A 15,373-nucleotide genomic window follows, 5' to 3' on the forward strand; every position below is an offset into this window, starting at 1 on the left:
AACATGTTGATTCATGCGGCTATCTTTTCACATTATTTTATCTTTCTTCCTGTGCAACCGCAGATGAATTAGCTTCAGCTTTATCTCTACAATCGAGAAGACATGATATTAGTTTCTGTCCCCTCATTTACTAATCAACGCTGTCGTGTTTGCAGTGGCAGCAGTAGAAGTGTCACTCGTGGAGCATCATCATTTTGCTTCTATTGCCTGATATATATATATATATATATATATATATATATATAAGAACACTGCAGTTTGATTCATATGGCTGCCAAGAATGAGGAAGAGCTGCAGCTGCATGCTAATGTCTTCTTTCTCGTCGAACACAGTCGTGTCGGGATGACACCGTGACGGAACGAGCGGGATAGGTTATATTCAAATCGTTCAGGTTTCTTGTATTATATTTTCTTTCATGTTTTCATAAATATCTTGTAGCACTCTTTTTTAGCGGATTGATTCATAGAATGAACCAGTTTAGTTCTTCAATTATAATATATTTTATAATATTTTTTAAAATATTATAAACCTATTCGAGAGTATTATAACTAACACGAAAGTCTATTTCTTCTTAATCGTAAATTAATAAGAATACATATTTAAAATTTTATTTTTATATATGAGTTTATTTTTATTAGGTTTTGAGTCCATTTGTTTCATAGAGTTTTTGTATAGTCTTACAATATTTTGGTGGAGGTATCAAAAATACTATAAATTTATGCAATAAAAACATTGTAACTAAAGTCTTATATATGGAGGATTGGAGTCAGTTCACCCTATGGACTGGTTTAGAAAAACTATGTTGGGTCATGTTAGTGGTAATTCGATGATTATAAAAAGATATAAACACCCTTTGAGAAATATGAAAAATAAGCATCTTACAGGAAAAAAAAAATCCAAAAAGATTGATTTTTCTAGGACTTCACTCATTCAATCATAAAAACTAATGATATTAATAAGAGATAACATAGAAATGAGACTTCTCCATGATCAGTCTACCATGGATAGAAGTCCTTTAACTCCTGATATTGTGCGCATTGAAAGAGGACGAGATGGCAATGAGAAAGGCCAAGCAGTTGGGTAGAGGACAACGAGAAATGTCATAACACTGAGTCAAGTGAAACAAGAGGATATCATAGAACATAGATTTTGCCGACAGCAACTGTAGAATTCACAATGACTTGGTACCTTTCAGGTTTGAAATTTCATACAGTCCATATACTGGTACAAACTTATTGTTCGATGGAGGAGACAATACCGGTGATTTAAGGCGTTCATCAAGTCAGAAGATACATCATAAATTTGTCATCACAATTCCTAGAGGAGTGTCTTGTTGTCGAACATTGGCATCCATCAATCATAGGATTACAAGACAAGAAATGCAGATTTATAATCTATATTTGTATGCTTAAAGCCTCCAATCAACACTCAACTTCCAAGCTGTTGGCCAATTAACCCCATACTGACATCGGGTTCACCAATCCGCAATTTGCCATGTTTATCTTGGGGTACTGTTGGTTTTAAATTCTTTGCATGACTTTGATTGCTCGGCACAATGTTTTGTTGCATGAACTCTAACACGTTCACCATTGAAGTGGAGGTACTTCCATTTGTTCTTGTATTTTTTTGATAACAGATCCGGTTTGTCCTCTTGGCCCAATATCGTAAATGCTCTTCCTATCCTCGTAACAGTATCTTCATCAGGAGTCACTCCTAATTCCTCCATGTCCGCGAAAACCTGAAATTAGCAACCAGAAAATATCAAACCTTAAGCTGTGAAAACTTAACAAACCCTGCTTGGTGTAAAAGGACCAGAGTCTTTGACGAGCTTCAATAGTTATCAAAAATGTTGAGTTGCAGCAAAAAAAAGAAAAAAAATATTTTTGAAGGTCATATTGTGCAACTTCACTGCCGTCCATCAAACAAATGATCATAAAAGATAGCTGAAAAACAATATTTGCAGCAAAGAATGGAACAATTGGCTATTTTTACAAAGTTACAATGAAAATGTTGCTTACCTCCAAAATCTTCTCAGGGTGGTGATGATGGTCATACAAAGCAATAATCCTTGAAAACAACTTTCTGGATACTGAACGAGTATGAGTTTGTAGAATGACATTCCAAAAGGATTCAGCTTCATCCACCCTTCCATCCATATCAAATGCTAGAAGTAATGTGTCATATGTTCCCATTGTAAGTACTTGGCCTTTGCTTAACATCCACTTGGTAACCTGATTTGAGAACAGACCAGCCAATATCATAATTTTTAATATGCCATTTCGTTAGAGGTCAAAGAGTATGAATTATGAAACTTATCTTATTCACTAATAGCTACCATATAAAAGTCCCCAGTGACCAACATGATGTTTAATTGAAAATCTAGGAAAAATCAGGTCATACAAAAGGAAAAAAAAGGAAAGAACTTAGAGAGAAGAAAGCAAAAAAGAAGAAAAAGAGGGGTGGAGATTGTTCCTCTCGTATCCTGATACAAACAAGAAAATCTTTCAACGGTGCGAGCCCAAAGAATTTAGATGGTGGAGGCGGAATCAAAAGAAATCCCATACTTTTGATCCAACAGATCCCCATTTTTTTGGACATTTTTAAGGAATGATAAACCAGAAGGATCTTTAAAATAATCCAGTTAGGGAATCCAATAAGAAATTGTTCGTGTTGAAACTGCTAAAGCTTGTTGTAAAACTTTGTTGGATTTCATGTGCACCTTAGGAAGAATTAAACCTAACAAGCTGAAATCTCGCTGATCAAGTTCCATATTTAGATAAGCTACATTTGATGTAATTACTTCTATCAAGTTTGAAAACCATAAATGACTGCAATAAGTTCAGGTAGAAAAACATCAGTAAGCCAAACCTGAATTATTCGGAGCCACTTCCTTCGTTTTCGCAGAATTTCCAATGCTTTTGCTGCAGCAATAACAGGGAATTCAGTTTCCCAAGCAGTCCACTTGTCCAATGCACCATAAATGACTTCTTTCTCATTAGGAAGTTTCTCAACCTGTAAAATATGGTCAATAAGCTATTTTTTAAATCTTCCTCCCCACGTCACTCTCCCTCCACGACAGTACCATGATATGTTCCAACATATCATGCATCGGTATGCAGGAACAAAACGGATCCCTACCAGTCTGACCATGGACCAGCACTGGTCCAATACCCAAAATTGAAAACTTTATAAAAAAACCTCAATCAATGTGCCAAATACAAAAGACAAACCTCAAAAACCGATGATCTTAACCCTAAAGTTCCAGATCCATAAAGAGTAGATCATGTTTCTACCATTTCATATTCAACAAAAACTGAAGAAAAAGAGAAAATAAGATAAATCAGTGAGGAAAATGAGGAAGAGAGTGGGAACCAACATTTCATTTAGAAATAAAAAATCTAAGATTTAAAAGCTTTAGTTACTAATTTGTTTCTATTTTAGTAGGCTGGTTTGATGTTCTTAAGACAGATGGTAAAATAAAAAAATCAATTAGATTTAAGATAAAGGTTTTAGGAGGGAAAGAGTTAGATGAAAGAACGCTTACTTAGAAAATATTAGAAAGGACATGGATACAATAGACATTGGATAATAACATATGGCAAGTGACATTGCTAAGCATCGAACAAGGACCCAAGTAGACAGTCCCATGTAGCTAGTTGGAAAATTAAATAAATCGCATAAAACATCAATATGGGGACAAATCCATCTTTAACATGCTCAAAGGATGTATAAGCCGAAGACTACATGGGCACCCAATATTTAATTAAGTATGTAATTACAATTATGGCATTCATATATGGTGCCATAGAACATAATACCATGCGCCTATGAGAAACTAAGGAAACAAGCATCTGAAAAAGCTATTACATTATGTTTCCTAGTATAATAAAACAATGTAGGGATGAAGGAAGCTATTTCATAAGGTTGATGGTGTAGAAATATACACCAGAGTTTGGCCTTCATAAAACAATTGGATATAAACTTGGTTCCAGTTATCAAATGTTTTCAGCTAGTGTAGCAACAACACCAGCAATTTTGGAAAAATATAAGTAGATTACAACACCCATGACTCTGTTTTGAAATGATTGACCAACACTTTTCACTGATTGATTATTGAAATGTTCACATAAGAAAAGATATAAACCGAAATAATAAGGCAAATATTACAACAAAACCTTCTAATAAAATACCATAACCTTTAACTGCCTAAAATATCAAAGCAAAAGTAAATGTAATATAGGTTACACCTGAAGAGGCAATATCTTACAGTACGGACAAGATTGAGAGCTTTTTGTCCAGATCCAGTTGAATCTCTCTTCATCCACAAATGGTGCTCCCTTTTGCTGGCCTTCATCAATTTTCTGTAAGCCATGTCAGTGTAAAATATTATAGTAGATTCAACGAATACGTTCTTAGAGGAACCATTTCAAGAGAACTTCTGCCTACTATAATCTAACAAATAAAGAAACCTCCCTAGCTACATAAATATGATTTGCAGCACAAAGTTGATTTCAATCAAAGATTAAAGCTTGATATAGAAAACACGGCATATAAATCTGAGAAGGAAAAGGCACTATACAACGACGGATCTCTTTTGGAGCACTGCACGAACCGGCTCACTCTAATCTGCAAAGAAGGGAACAAACCCCCGAATTGATTGGACTCTGAAGCAGAAGAATTACTAACTTGCAACCGCTAATTCGCATGTGGATGACCGACCTTTGAGGCAGGAATGAAGGTGAGGGAAGGGAGGCCTCTCAAGTCTGTCAGACGGCATAAATCGCAGAGGGGAGGGACTTCTCCTAAACCCCAAGCACATCTCGCCATGGGTGTGGTATCGATTGGGAAGAAGCAACGATGAAGGGAACAATAGAAGGCAACACTGCCGAAGCCTCGCCTTCTCCGGCGGCGCGCGGGTGCCTTTTCGTACCTCCACAGCGCCGGAACGACGCGGAATCAGATAGAAGGGGTCGACGGGGAGACTGAGGGAATGAAATAATGCACGGCTCATGGCACGATAAGATGACGTGGCACACTTCAAGCGAGCGGGAGAAGTGCGATTGGGCTGGTGTACCCAGAGTCGTGAGGTAAGTGGCGATCAACGTTGCCAAACGAGCCAGGTCAGGCTCAATACAATGCAATATAAGAAACGGACCAAACAATTCATAGGATAAGAAGCAAATCAAAACACGAATTAAACAAAACAAAATTCTATGTTAAATTATTCTATTTTTAATAAATATTTTTGTTCTTCTAAATTTATTTATGTAATGAGAGTTGATTTGAATATTCAATATAATCATTCTTCTTTAAACTCATTTGCGACACTCATTTTCATATGAGTACATTATGTTTTTATTTATGAAAGAAGTATTAATGATAATATTTTTATTATGATAAAATAGTAAACAAAAAAACGTTGAAATTGGTAATTACACGGGCGTCGTTTTGCACGGACAAGTATGGTTGCCGATGGGTCCCACGTGGACCCCACAACAATGACAACGCAGATAGGGGAGCAGTTAAGCAAAGGGCCTCCGGTAGTAGTAAATGGGGCTTTATGCCCAATGGGCCAATTCCACAGCAAGCCCAAGCCAGGCGAAGATTATGAGGAGGGGCAACGCATGCCCGTCTCTTTCTATAAAAGGGGCGCTCAGCTCTGTTCTGGAAACCCTACCTCACTCGGATCGCCGTCTCTTTTCTCGCGTGCGCACTAAGCAGCAGCGGCGGTTTTCATGGCAACCGTGGAGAATGCCGTGGCCAAGACCGTGAAGGACGTCTCACCCCACGAGTTCGTCAAGGCGTACTCCGCCCATCTCAAGAGATCCGGCAAGGTTTGATCCATCGTCTCCTCTTAAACAAAAAAAATCCAATTAAATAAGTGGTTTAGGAGATGTATATGTCCTGGGGGATGCTTCTGGTAAAGCATAGTGAATTTCTCGAGCATCAGGGTTTCTTATGATCAGAGTGTACCAATCAGACACTTATTGACAGTAAACGGTATCTTAGGTAGAGCGATCATGTAGTAACTCTATGCAATCTGTTTCTGATTGAATGCAACTGGTTACCCGCCTTCTCTTGTTTTGAGCTTTAGTTTCATGTTGTACTTGAATGATAGTAGAGGCAATCGAAGCTAATGACACTCGTAGGCACAATTTGCCACATTGAATTTTCCAATAAATATCATGTATATTATATTGGTCACTTATTTCCAAATAAAGAAAGTTTTGTCGTTATAAATTCTATTTCCAAGTAGTAATTGTTTAGGCTAAAAGATAGGAGGAATTATTATCTATGTTTACACCTTGTATCTTGCAGAATATTTGACTTGGATTCATCATCTTGTACTATCCTCATCTTTTGAGTGTAGGGTGAAACTTTTTTTTTTGGGTGAATAAGTTTCCTTTTTGTGCTTCCTTAGTAAGGAAATGTACCTCCTTTTCTCATTAACCTTTATTTCCTCCCTTTTATGTGGTTATATGTTTAAGGCCATTGAGTATATGTCATGTTGATATATTGAGTAAGAAATGCTTGAGTTTGCAGTATCTATCAATGATGTACCATGGTCTTTCTGAATCTTGTAGAGTGTGCTATTAGCTGTTTGGTAATGATGATGTGATGAAGCAATATGAAGTCTGTTATTTTTAGTAGTTGCTAGCCAAGTAGGAAATTGGAAGTTTGTTTGTAATTTTAAGATCTAGATTTTGCAGTATCTATCAATGGTGTACCATGGTCTTTCTGAACCTTGTAGAGTGTGCTATTAGCTGTATAGTAATGATGTACCCAAGAAAATAGGACAAAATGTGATGAAGCAATATGAAGTTTGTTATTTTTAGTAGTTGCTCACCAAGTAGGAAATTGGAAGCTTGCTTGTAATTTTAAGATATAGTTCTAGATTTGCCCTGACCATGCTTGAGCTATGAATTGTTTGCATGTTTAAACTCTTTCCCTTTTGCATAGAACTAAGATTTCTTTGGAGCATGATGAGGCAAGTAAACATCTGAAAATAGCAGCTGCAATACTGTTTAGAAGGAAGATGAAATTGGACATCTTAGAATGCCTGTTTTTATCTCATTCCATGTTCTATGAAAGTAATATGTTGCATATTAAATAGTAGCTCCCGCTCTCGAGGTGCATGACTATAATTTTGTTTGTGAGATTGATAGATGAATAAAGAAACTTGTAAATTGTGGTTTTGTTTGGATTCTATTTAAATGATCCAACTAAGTTTAGGATGACAATAGTGGGTGTTAAAAGGTATGCTGATAAGAAAGGCAAAGTGTAGTTTCTATGAAAATTATAAGATATAGGATTCAATTAGTTCTCTTTTGCGTTGCTTTTTATTCTCTTTTTTACCCATAACAAGGCAAAGATCTAATGATGATTTGTCAAGGCATCTAATAAAATATAAAACTTGCTTGGCTATATGGTGCGTGATTATCCCAAAATTGGTTGTGTTAGGTGCATTTCTATGGCTTGCCAATGATATCGTTTATTAATCTTTTATATACTCTTGTTATCGGTGGTTGTGTGCATAGGTGGCCCAGCCAGTGGCTTGAACCAGTTGCAGCTGCTTAGGTAATTAATTAGTGAAGGGTGTAAGACAAGTCCTACATCTTTTTGCAATTATTATGGACTTACCCCTTTGTTTTATATTGAGATCCCAGAAACTCTTATACTAGTAATGTTCTATTAGTTTTTTTACCAGATGCATTTGATTTTGGGGTTTTCAAGTGAATTTTCTGCCATTGTTAGTTAGATTGAGTTTTGAGTAATTCTAAAATAATCAATTGTGCCAAAGTCAAGTTTTTGGACGAATCACGCGTGTTGATATCGGTTGTACTTGCATGCTTTGTGTAAGCGGAAACTTTTATTTTCTTACACTTTGGGTCAACACTTCTTCAACATTGTTCTGATTCTACTTGTCTCACCACTTCAATGGATAGATGGAGCTTCCTGAGTGGACAGACATTGTGAAGACTGGAAGGTTTAAGGAACTTGCTCCTTATGACCCTGATTGGTACTACATCAGAGCTGGTAATATCACACATGATAATTTTGTCATTCAAAGTAGTGGCCACCATTGTGATGAGTTGTTTGGCGCATCATTTCTCATATGGTTCTAATGTATCCATTTAATTACTGTTGCAGCTTCAATGGCTAGAAAAATATACTTGAGGCAGGGAATTGGAGTAGGTGGCTTTCAGAAGATTTATGGAGGCCGCAAGAGGAATGGAAGTCGCCCACCACATTTCTGCAAGAGCAGTGGGGCAATTGCTCGCCACATTTTGCAGCAGTTGGAAACAATGAATATCATCGAAATCAACCCAAAAGGGTAAGCATTTCATTCATCTATTGTTCTCACCTCTGACTGGAGTTGCTGGTTCCTTTGATCATGCACTTTTTTGTTATTTATCAAGATGATATTTTCTTGAATATCAGTATGTAGCCGGTAAGTGAAAGATGAAAACATGTTTAGTTTGATCTTACGTCATGGTTTTTCGATGAAATTGAATTCTTATTTAGACTACTTGTCATGTCTCGATACAAACTTTCGCTTTCTTATATTACCAGCAGCTGACAGTTGCAGCATTTGTAATGTGGTGTCTGGACCCCTTACTCTTCTTTAAGGACATTTCAGTTTAACTTCAAGAAAATGATGATGTGATGTAACAGCCTGCTTAGTTAAACCTCATAAAATAGGGTTCGTTGCTTCATTTGTTGAGCCACAGTTTTTTTATATGACATCAATGCTAATTTGATCACTTTCATTTGTTTCAGCCACAGTTTTTTTATATGACATCAATGCTAATTTGATCACTTTTTCTTAAGCAGAGGAAGGAAAATCACTTCTCAAGGACAGCGGGATCTTGATCAAGTCGCTGGGCGGGTATCGGTGCTTCCCTGATCGTGTTCTGATTCCATCGCATCAATTCAGAGACATTTTGTTCAGATCCTCAGCAGCAGAGTTACTTTGGTGAAAAGTTGGATGTATTATTTTGAGCATGCTACATGATTTGTTTTCTTGTATTAGCCACCAATCTGACAATCTAAGATAAATGTAGGTTTCACTTCAATGGTGTCGGTTTGCCTCGTTGCTTAGAAACCCTTTTGCTGCAACTAATATAAGTTTTGAGCTAATTGTTGGTGCCATAGTGGATGCTTTTTATGCAACAGCTGCAGTCTTCATCTGGAGAGGAAGGTTGCGATATCAAACTATAGATGATCTCGATTTTGGCACTTGTTGAGGCAATGGGAATGAGCTTTGAAATCCCTCCTATCAGGTTGGATTTGATCGATCTTTGCCTATGTTGAGGCACGAGTTAATTACATATTATCTCATCTCACTTATTGGCATCTCAATTTTTAAATTTTTTAAAAAAATTATATTAAATTTTTTTTAGTTATCGAAATAAAATATCTAATTTTATTTATCATAACATATTTAATTTTATTGATGGAAGTATGAAAATAATAGTTTTAAAGTAATTTTAATATTCTAATGGATGGTAATAGGTTATATGATAAAGATTGTTCGGTAATTAGGTAAATGAAATTAGATATTTTATTTTTATAATTATAAAAAATTTAATATATATTTTTATAAAAATTTTAATATAAATTTTATAAGTGCAGCACTCATAGTTTCACGACTGTGATGATCAAATCCGAGTGTCTAAACCCACTGTGAATCCAAAGTTACTTTACTGGCCAACTTGACGGTTTCTCTCTACTCTGACTCGGCTCTCCATTACGAGAGTCACACATTTCACTATCGTCTCCCCTTCTTGGGATAGTCTCTGCCTTTACGGAGCCACGAGACTCATCTCCCCATGAGGTTAGTTGGACCCCATGACCATATACTCCATGAATTAATCAAGTTTAGACAAAAGACGAGGTTTCTGGTCCTTCGAAATATACATGGAGGAGTAGCTGCATGCATGGCTCCATGGGGAAGAACAGCACAGAGTTACCACAAACATCTCCACACCTTCCTCCCTTGCCTGCATTTACTAAGGTGGCCATATCGTTCATGGGTCTCTTGCCTTTCGTTTAAACTCCACCGCCTCCTTTTTCCCTCTTCCCCATCTTTCCTACGCTTCTCTTGTATAGCTCAGCAGCTCTCTTTCTTCATGCACTCCTGCCATCGAGAGAGCCATGAAGCTTCCTTGCTTTCCCTACGTCACGCTCTGGGCTCTCATCTTGGTTGTCTTCTTCCTCTCACCAGCGTCAGGTACTCGTCTCCCCAAGGAGGCCAACTTCTGCGACCGAGTTGTGAGCTCTTCCTCTTCAGCGCACAGGCTGCCGTCTCGGTGCATTCAGTCTCCGCCATCGCCGCCGGCAGTCGGGGAGGAGATCGATCCAAGATACGGCGTCGAGAAGTGGCTTGTGCCGGCGGGGCCGAATCCTCTTCACCACTGAGCTCTCGCCCCGGCTGCGGTATACCGAGTGTGAGGAGTTCTTCATGCGTCCTCTCTGGTCCCTTCTTTCCATCGTGTTTCCTGGAGTATGCGCTGTGTAAGAAGAGACCGAGTGCTGTTCTTGGTTTTGAGGAGTGGAAAGGAATCACAACGGAGGATGTCCTCTACTTTTAATTGCTATGTTCGATCTTTCAGTCATTACTAGTTGTTGTTGCTTTGGGTATGGCGTTCCTACTTGAGGTTTGCTTTTCTTTATATATATATATAGAGAGAGAGAGAGAGAGAGAGAGACTTGAATAAAGAGAAGGTTGATTTGTTGCACAAATTCTACTCCCTATGTAAACAGAAAATTAGTTTGATCTTCTAAATAACCGAAGAACAATATTTACATAATATAACTCGGAAAGATTATTTTTACGGTTCCAACTTTGATCTCATCGCAGCTCAAAAGAGGTTCACGGTTTCATTAAATTGAAGGGTAGTGGAGAAGTCATTGCACGGTCGCTTTAAAGGTCATCTCCCAAACCCAGACCGTCCTTGATATCAAATGCATTCATGTGTTCTCTTGTGACACAACTAATGCATGAGGCTCACGGATAACAATCTTACAAATGTTATGCCAATTCCATTTAGAACCAACAACCATAGGAAGCTCTGTTTTACTCTTATTCTCTTGATCTAGGAATTATTATACATAGATAGGTTTTGGTCAATTTAAGGTTGGCTTTTGCATGTGGACGTAGATCAAAATTAGAATATCTTAAAATTAGGCTTGTTATAAAAAAATATTATTGACATCTTTGTCAGTACAATGTGATCCTGATTCATATTCACGGAGTCATCCGAAGAGTGTTTTCTCCCAAATCTTTATCTACATAAAGATCGGAGTCGGGAGGACATTCCCGAGTCCGTTCTTCTGACGCTTAAGTTAGTACCGACGTCCACTTCTTTAACTTTAAATCCCCTTCATCCGGAGTTGAGGGTTTGTTTTTATACTTGACCTTAAGAAGACGAAATATCCTATAAAGATTTTATAGGGAAGGCGATTTGTAATTGACTAAAGCTGCCCCTTGGACTTCTAAGAATATTATTGTGAATATTTCATAGGGTAGGCAGTTCGTAACTATCCCAAGCTACCCCAGGACTCCCAAAAATATTCCTATGAATATTTTATAGGGTAGGCAGTTCGTAACCAATCCAAGCTACCTACTTGACTCACAAGAATATTCCTGTGAATATTTTGTGAGGGAGGTAGTTCGGTAATTAACTCGAGTAGTCTTATGTGGCACTAGCATGGCGAGCGATGGCTGACTAATTATATATTTACTATTATTTGTTCCCCTCCCCCAAAGGCGTGCTTCGGTCTCTTGGGTTTGAGTGCATTGTTTGGTTTTTTTTTTTTTTTTTGCATAAGAGCATTTAGGATCTCCTCCTATAAGTTGGGCTTTTTTTTAATTAGGTGTCTTGGGTATATTACGCCTTGCATCTCTACCGTGGCATATTTTACTTGGCACATGTAAGACTTTTTTCAACTCATACACCTCGGACACCATTTGGCCTGATCTTTCGTCATAGCAGGTTTCTCTTTATGCATGTTTGGTCTTCTCGACTTACACATTTCAACCATATTTCGCTTAGTAAGAGTCGGATTTTTCTCGACTCATGCGTTTCGGGTGCCATTTGGCCCAATCCTTCATTGTAGCGAATTTCTTTTTACGTGAGTTGGGTCTTCCCGACTCATATATTTCTTTGGCACTATCCTAATGGGATATTTGACTCAACCGCTAAGATGAGAGAAACTATTTTCTTCACATCCTCCTCAATTGTTGTTTTAGTAATGGAAGAGAGAGAGAGAGAGAGATACTCAAGTAGCATCCCTTCGACATAGTCCCAAAGGGACACTTGTGTCAATCACATAGAGAGGGAAAAATCATATCTTTCTCGATTAGCACTTCAGCAGTACAGAAGAGAGGAAGATTTTCTCACATCTTCTTCGATTGATGCCTCAACAATAGGGGAGAGAGGGAGATTTCCTCGTATTTTCATCGATTAGTTCCATGGTAGTGGGGGAGGGGGGAGATTTCTTTATATCTTCCTCAATTGGCACCTTAACAATGATAGAGTGTCCCTTCGATGCGATCTCAAAGGGATATTTGTGCTAATCGCAAGAGGAGAGAGATCGTCTCCTATCTATTATGAGTCTGGAAGGCGGCAACATACTCCATTGGGTCTAGCATCGTCAAAGCTTTTAATGATGAGAGGCAAAAGTTTGTTAGGACAGCTCTTCCTAGATATCCTGAATAAATGATTATTGACCCAAAGTGGGGTTGACCTGCCCATCACCCCTAGATTGATGAAAGTCTTGGTGCATCTCTTTCAAGCATCAGTCCATTTATTGTAGTTGGATCCTTAAAGAGTTGTCCATTGAATCAGCTAAGTGGGTCTCGGATTTGAGAGGAGCAAGGCGATGTTGGGATAGTATACTAAACTCTACGGTCGAGGAGTAGGGCGCTCCCTCGACCGATGGTTCGATAAGCCTCAGATGCCCCTAAGATGCTAGCAACTTGTCAGGTGGGGGGACCCTAGCGGACGCCGATGCTAGTGGTTGTCGAACTGTCGACGGTAGTTAAGGCATTGACATCGCCTGTTGGTCTAACCGAGGTATAGGCAGGGTAACGACCTATATCATAGCAGCTAATGCTTGTATTTTCTAGGTAAGGTTCAAGAATGTCTCGATAGAGATGAGTAGATGGCTTAGTGACACTCTCGGAGATGAGGGTCTAGGGTCGTTGAATGGATATTAGTATTGCATTGGTACTTGTGGCAAGGTAGATGTGTCTATGTGGGGGAAAGAGTGGTTGTTGTCTCATTTGAGTAAAGTACTATGGGTCGAGGGTAGAGCCTCACTTGAGCAGGGCCGTTGACATCTTTGTCAATACAATGTAGTCTTGATTCGTCTGAGTGGAGTCATTCAAAATAGAGAGTGTCTTCTCTTGAGTCGTTACCTGCATAAAGATCAAAGTCAGGACAAGCTTCCTGGGCCAATCCCTCCGATGTTTAAGTACTGAGGTTCACTTTTTTAGCTCTAAGTATCCTTCATCCAGAGTTGTGGGTGTATTTTTACATCCGACTTTAAGTAGACGGAATGTCTTATAAAGATTATGTAAAGACGGTTGCCCCTTGGATTGTGGGTTTGCAACCTTAATTGCCCCTTGGATTCTCGAAAATATTTTAATGAATATTTCAAAGAAAAGACGGTTCATAATCATCTCGAGCTACCCCTTGGACTCTCGAGAATATTTCTGTGAATATTTCTCAGGGGATGCAGTTCGTAACAAATCTGAGTGAGTTGTCCTCTAGACTCTTGAGAATATTTTGCATATGGGAGACAGTTCAATAATTATCTTAAACTGTCTCTTGGACTCCTATTCATATAGGCAAATGGGTGTCGGGTTGTTTAGTCTTATTTCCTTTCACTAGTGTTACATGGCGTTGGCATGACGGGCGACTAATTTCTTTTTTCGAGTTGGGATAAGATTGGTATTAGGCCAATCCACCTAAGCTGCAGACCTAATAGAACCCAGAGGAGCTCAGTCAAATTGATCCTGATATCAATTCATAACTAAAATAGGCTCACAAAAATGACAATAGATATTGTCGAAGAATTTAAGATATCATATTATTTTTCAAAAAATAAATGGTGAAGATGAGATTCAATCCTAAAATCTTATTATCAACCAGCTAAGATCTTCAAATTTGAACATTTGGTTAAGTGTTACATAGTAATAGGAGAATAACATATCTACTTATTATATGCAAAAAACAAAAAAAAACTGCAGAAGTTTGAACAGCACCAACGATCACTGAGTCTTTAGCATGACTCTCTCAGATGAGAAGGATTCTAGTCATGGCCATGACTCCTAGTAACTTAGAGAAGCTTTCTCAGAAAAATCTCCCAGCATACAACTTGGATTGGAGGCCAACCACAGCAAAAGTCCAAATTGGTGTCTGCTTGTGTTGCATTCTCCAATCAACTATGGGGATCTTAACAGCAGATCTTGGGGAAGTTTCTTCCTCTGGATTTGTATAGCTTCAGACATCTCACACATTCAAAGACTTTTACTTAGAAATTGTTGTGGTGTTCTTGGACTTCATGACCAGTTAACCAACTAAAATCCTTGCATCATGTTCTACTTGTCAAAACCATATATTCTTTGAGTTGACTCAGAAGCTAACTTCTGGTTTTGTGATCAAAGTAGAAAGTAATTTTAGTTCACCCTAAAGTGGGATTTGTTCTCACTGCTTTTCTACACCTCTGGTCCTCCTTCTCATGGAGATTGAAGACAGATTTTATGGCTGCATGAATTTATGGCATATCTTATAGTAGTGGTGAGTCCATTATGTGTCACAAATACTGTGAGGATAATTGTTCCAGAAGCATTTAAAATATTCTAATGGAAATATATTGCTGATTAATATTTCTTGAAACTAGACAATAGCAACTGAAATAATTTGTTTAGTGACTCCTATGATCTCCAGGCAATTATCAATGTTTGCATTTGGTTCCATAAAGTTACAAACCTGTGTAAAATAAAAAAGAGATGACCTTTTCCATGCATAAAAATATTAAGTTTTACTGATGCACACTCAAAAGTTTCCTTTGAATCATAAACATGAACATTCAGCTCTACTAATGGCTGATTCAGCTCAGAGATTTTCCATGATCCGATGCGTGTATCACATATCAAAATGTTGAAGATGGTCAGAGGAAACAACAAAGCATTTTTCAAGGGATGAGGGTGATCAGTGCCACCAGTACAGCTCCAAAAATCAACCTGGAAAGCTGAATTGACTTCCATTCTTAATGCAGCATTTCCAAACCCAGTGGAAGGAGAAGATGGATTCAACTCAGACGAGTCAAAGAGTTCATTGCCTCGATGTTTCCTTAACGT

The 15,373-nt window shown here is 38.0% G+C and overlaps 2 protein-coding genes across 2 annotated transcripts; one reads left to right on the forward strand and one right to left on the reverse strand.

Annotated features, from left to right (window-relative positions):
- Positions 1 to 1,165: 1,165 nt before the first annotated feature.
- Positions 1,166 to 4,961, reverse strand: LOC135593854 (pentatricopeptide repeat-containing protein At4g18975, chloroplastic-like). Its single transcript, XM_065084164.1, has 6 exons — positions 4,720 to 4,961; positions 4,580 to 4,626; positions 4,268 to 4,361; positions 2,869 to 3,012; positions 2,019 to 2,231; positions 1,166 to 1,738 (listed from the first exon to the last, which is right to left on the reverse strand). The coding sequence occupies exons 1-6, from the start codon at positions 4,825 to 4,827 to the stop codon at positions 1,499 to 1,501; spliced, it is 846 nt and encodes a 281-aa protein (XP_064940236.1). The 5' UTR covers positions 4,828 to 4,961; the 3' UTR covers positions 1,166 to 1,498.
- A 697-nt stretch (positions 4,962 to 5,658) lies between these two features.
- LOC135593855 (small ribosomal subunit protein eS19z-like) lies at positions 5,659 to 9,141 on the forward strand. Its single transcript, XM_065084165.1, has 4 exons — positions 5,659 to 5,834; positions 7,947 to 8,037; positions 8,152 to 8,335; positions 8,836 to 9,141. The coding sequence occupies exons 1-4, from the start codon at positions 5,736 to 5,738 to the stop codon at positions 8,906 to 8,908; spliced, it is 447 nt and encodes a 148-aa protein (XP_064940237.1). The 5' UTR covers positions 5,659 to 5,735; the 3' UTR covers positions 8,909 to 9,141.
- The last annotated feature ends 6,232 nt before the right edge of the window (positions 9,142 to 15,373 follow it).

The sequence above is a fragment of the Musa acuminata genome, chromosome BXJ1-9 (assembly GCF_036884655.1).
Source record: "Musa acuminata AAA Group cultivar baxijiao chromosome BXJ1-9, Cavendish_Baxijiao_AAA, whole genome shotgun sequence".
Classification (NCBI taxonomy): domain Eukaryota; kingdom Viridiplantae; phylum Streptophyta; class Magnoliopsida; order Zingiberales; family Musaceae; genus Musa; species Musa acuminata.

Excerpts from the sequence above, each read along its gene's own strand:
- LOC135593854 (XM_065084164.1), bottom strand. The coding sequence starts at position 4,827 with ATGGCGAGATGTGCTTGGGGTTTAGGAGAAGTCCCTCCCCTCTGCGAT. Across the intron at positions 4,627-4,719 it reads CCTTCATTCCTGCCTCAAAG|ATTAGAGTGAGCCGGTTCGT; the intron begins GTCGGTCATCCA and ends CCTTCTTTGCAG. Across the intron at positions 1,739-2,018 it reads ACCCTGAGAAGATTTTGGAG|GTTTTCGCGGACATGGAGGA; the intron begins GTAAGCAACATT and ends TGCTAATTTCAG.
- LOC135593855 (XM_065084165.1), top strand. The coding sequence starts at position 5,736 with ATGGCAACCGTGGAGAATGCCGTGGCCAAGACCGTGAAGGACGTCTCA. Across the intron at positions 5,835-7,946 it reads ATCTCAAGAGATCCGGCAAG|ATGGAGCTTCCTGAGTGGAC; the intron begins GTTTGATCCATC and ends TTCAATGGATAG. Across the intron at positions 8,336-8,835 it reads ATCGAAATCAACCCAAAAGG|AGGAAGGAAAATCACTTCTC; the intron begins GTAAGCATTTCA and ends TTTCTTAAGCAG.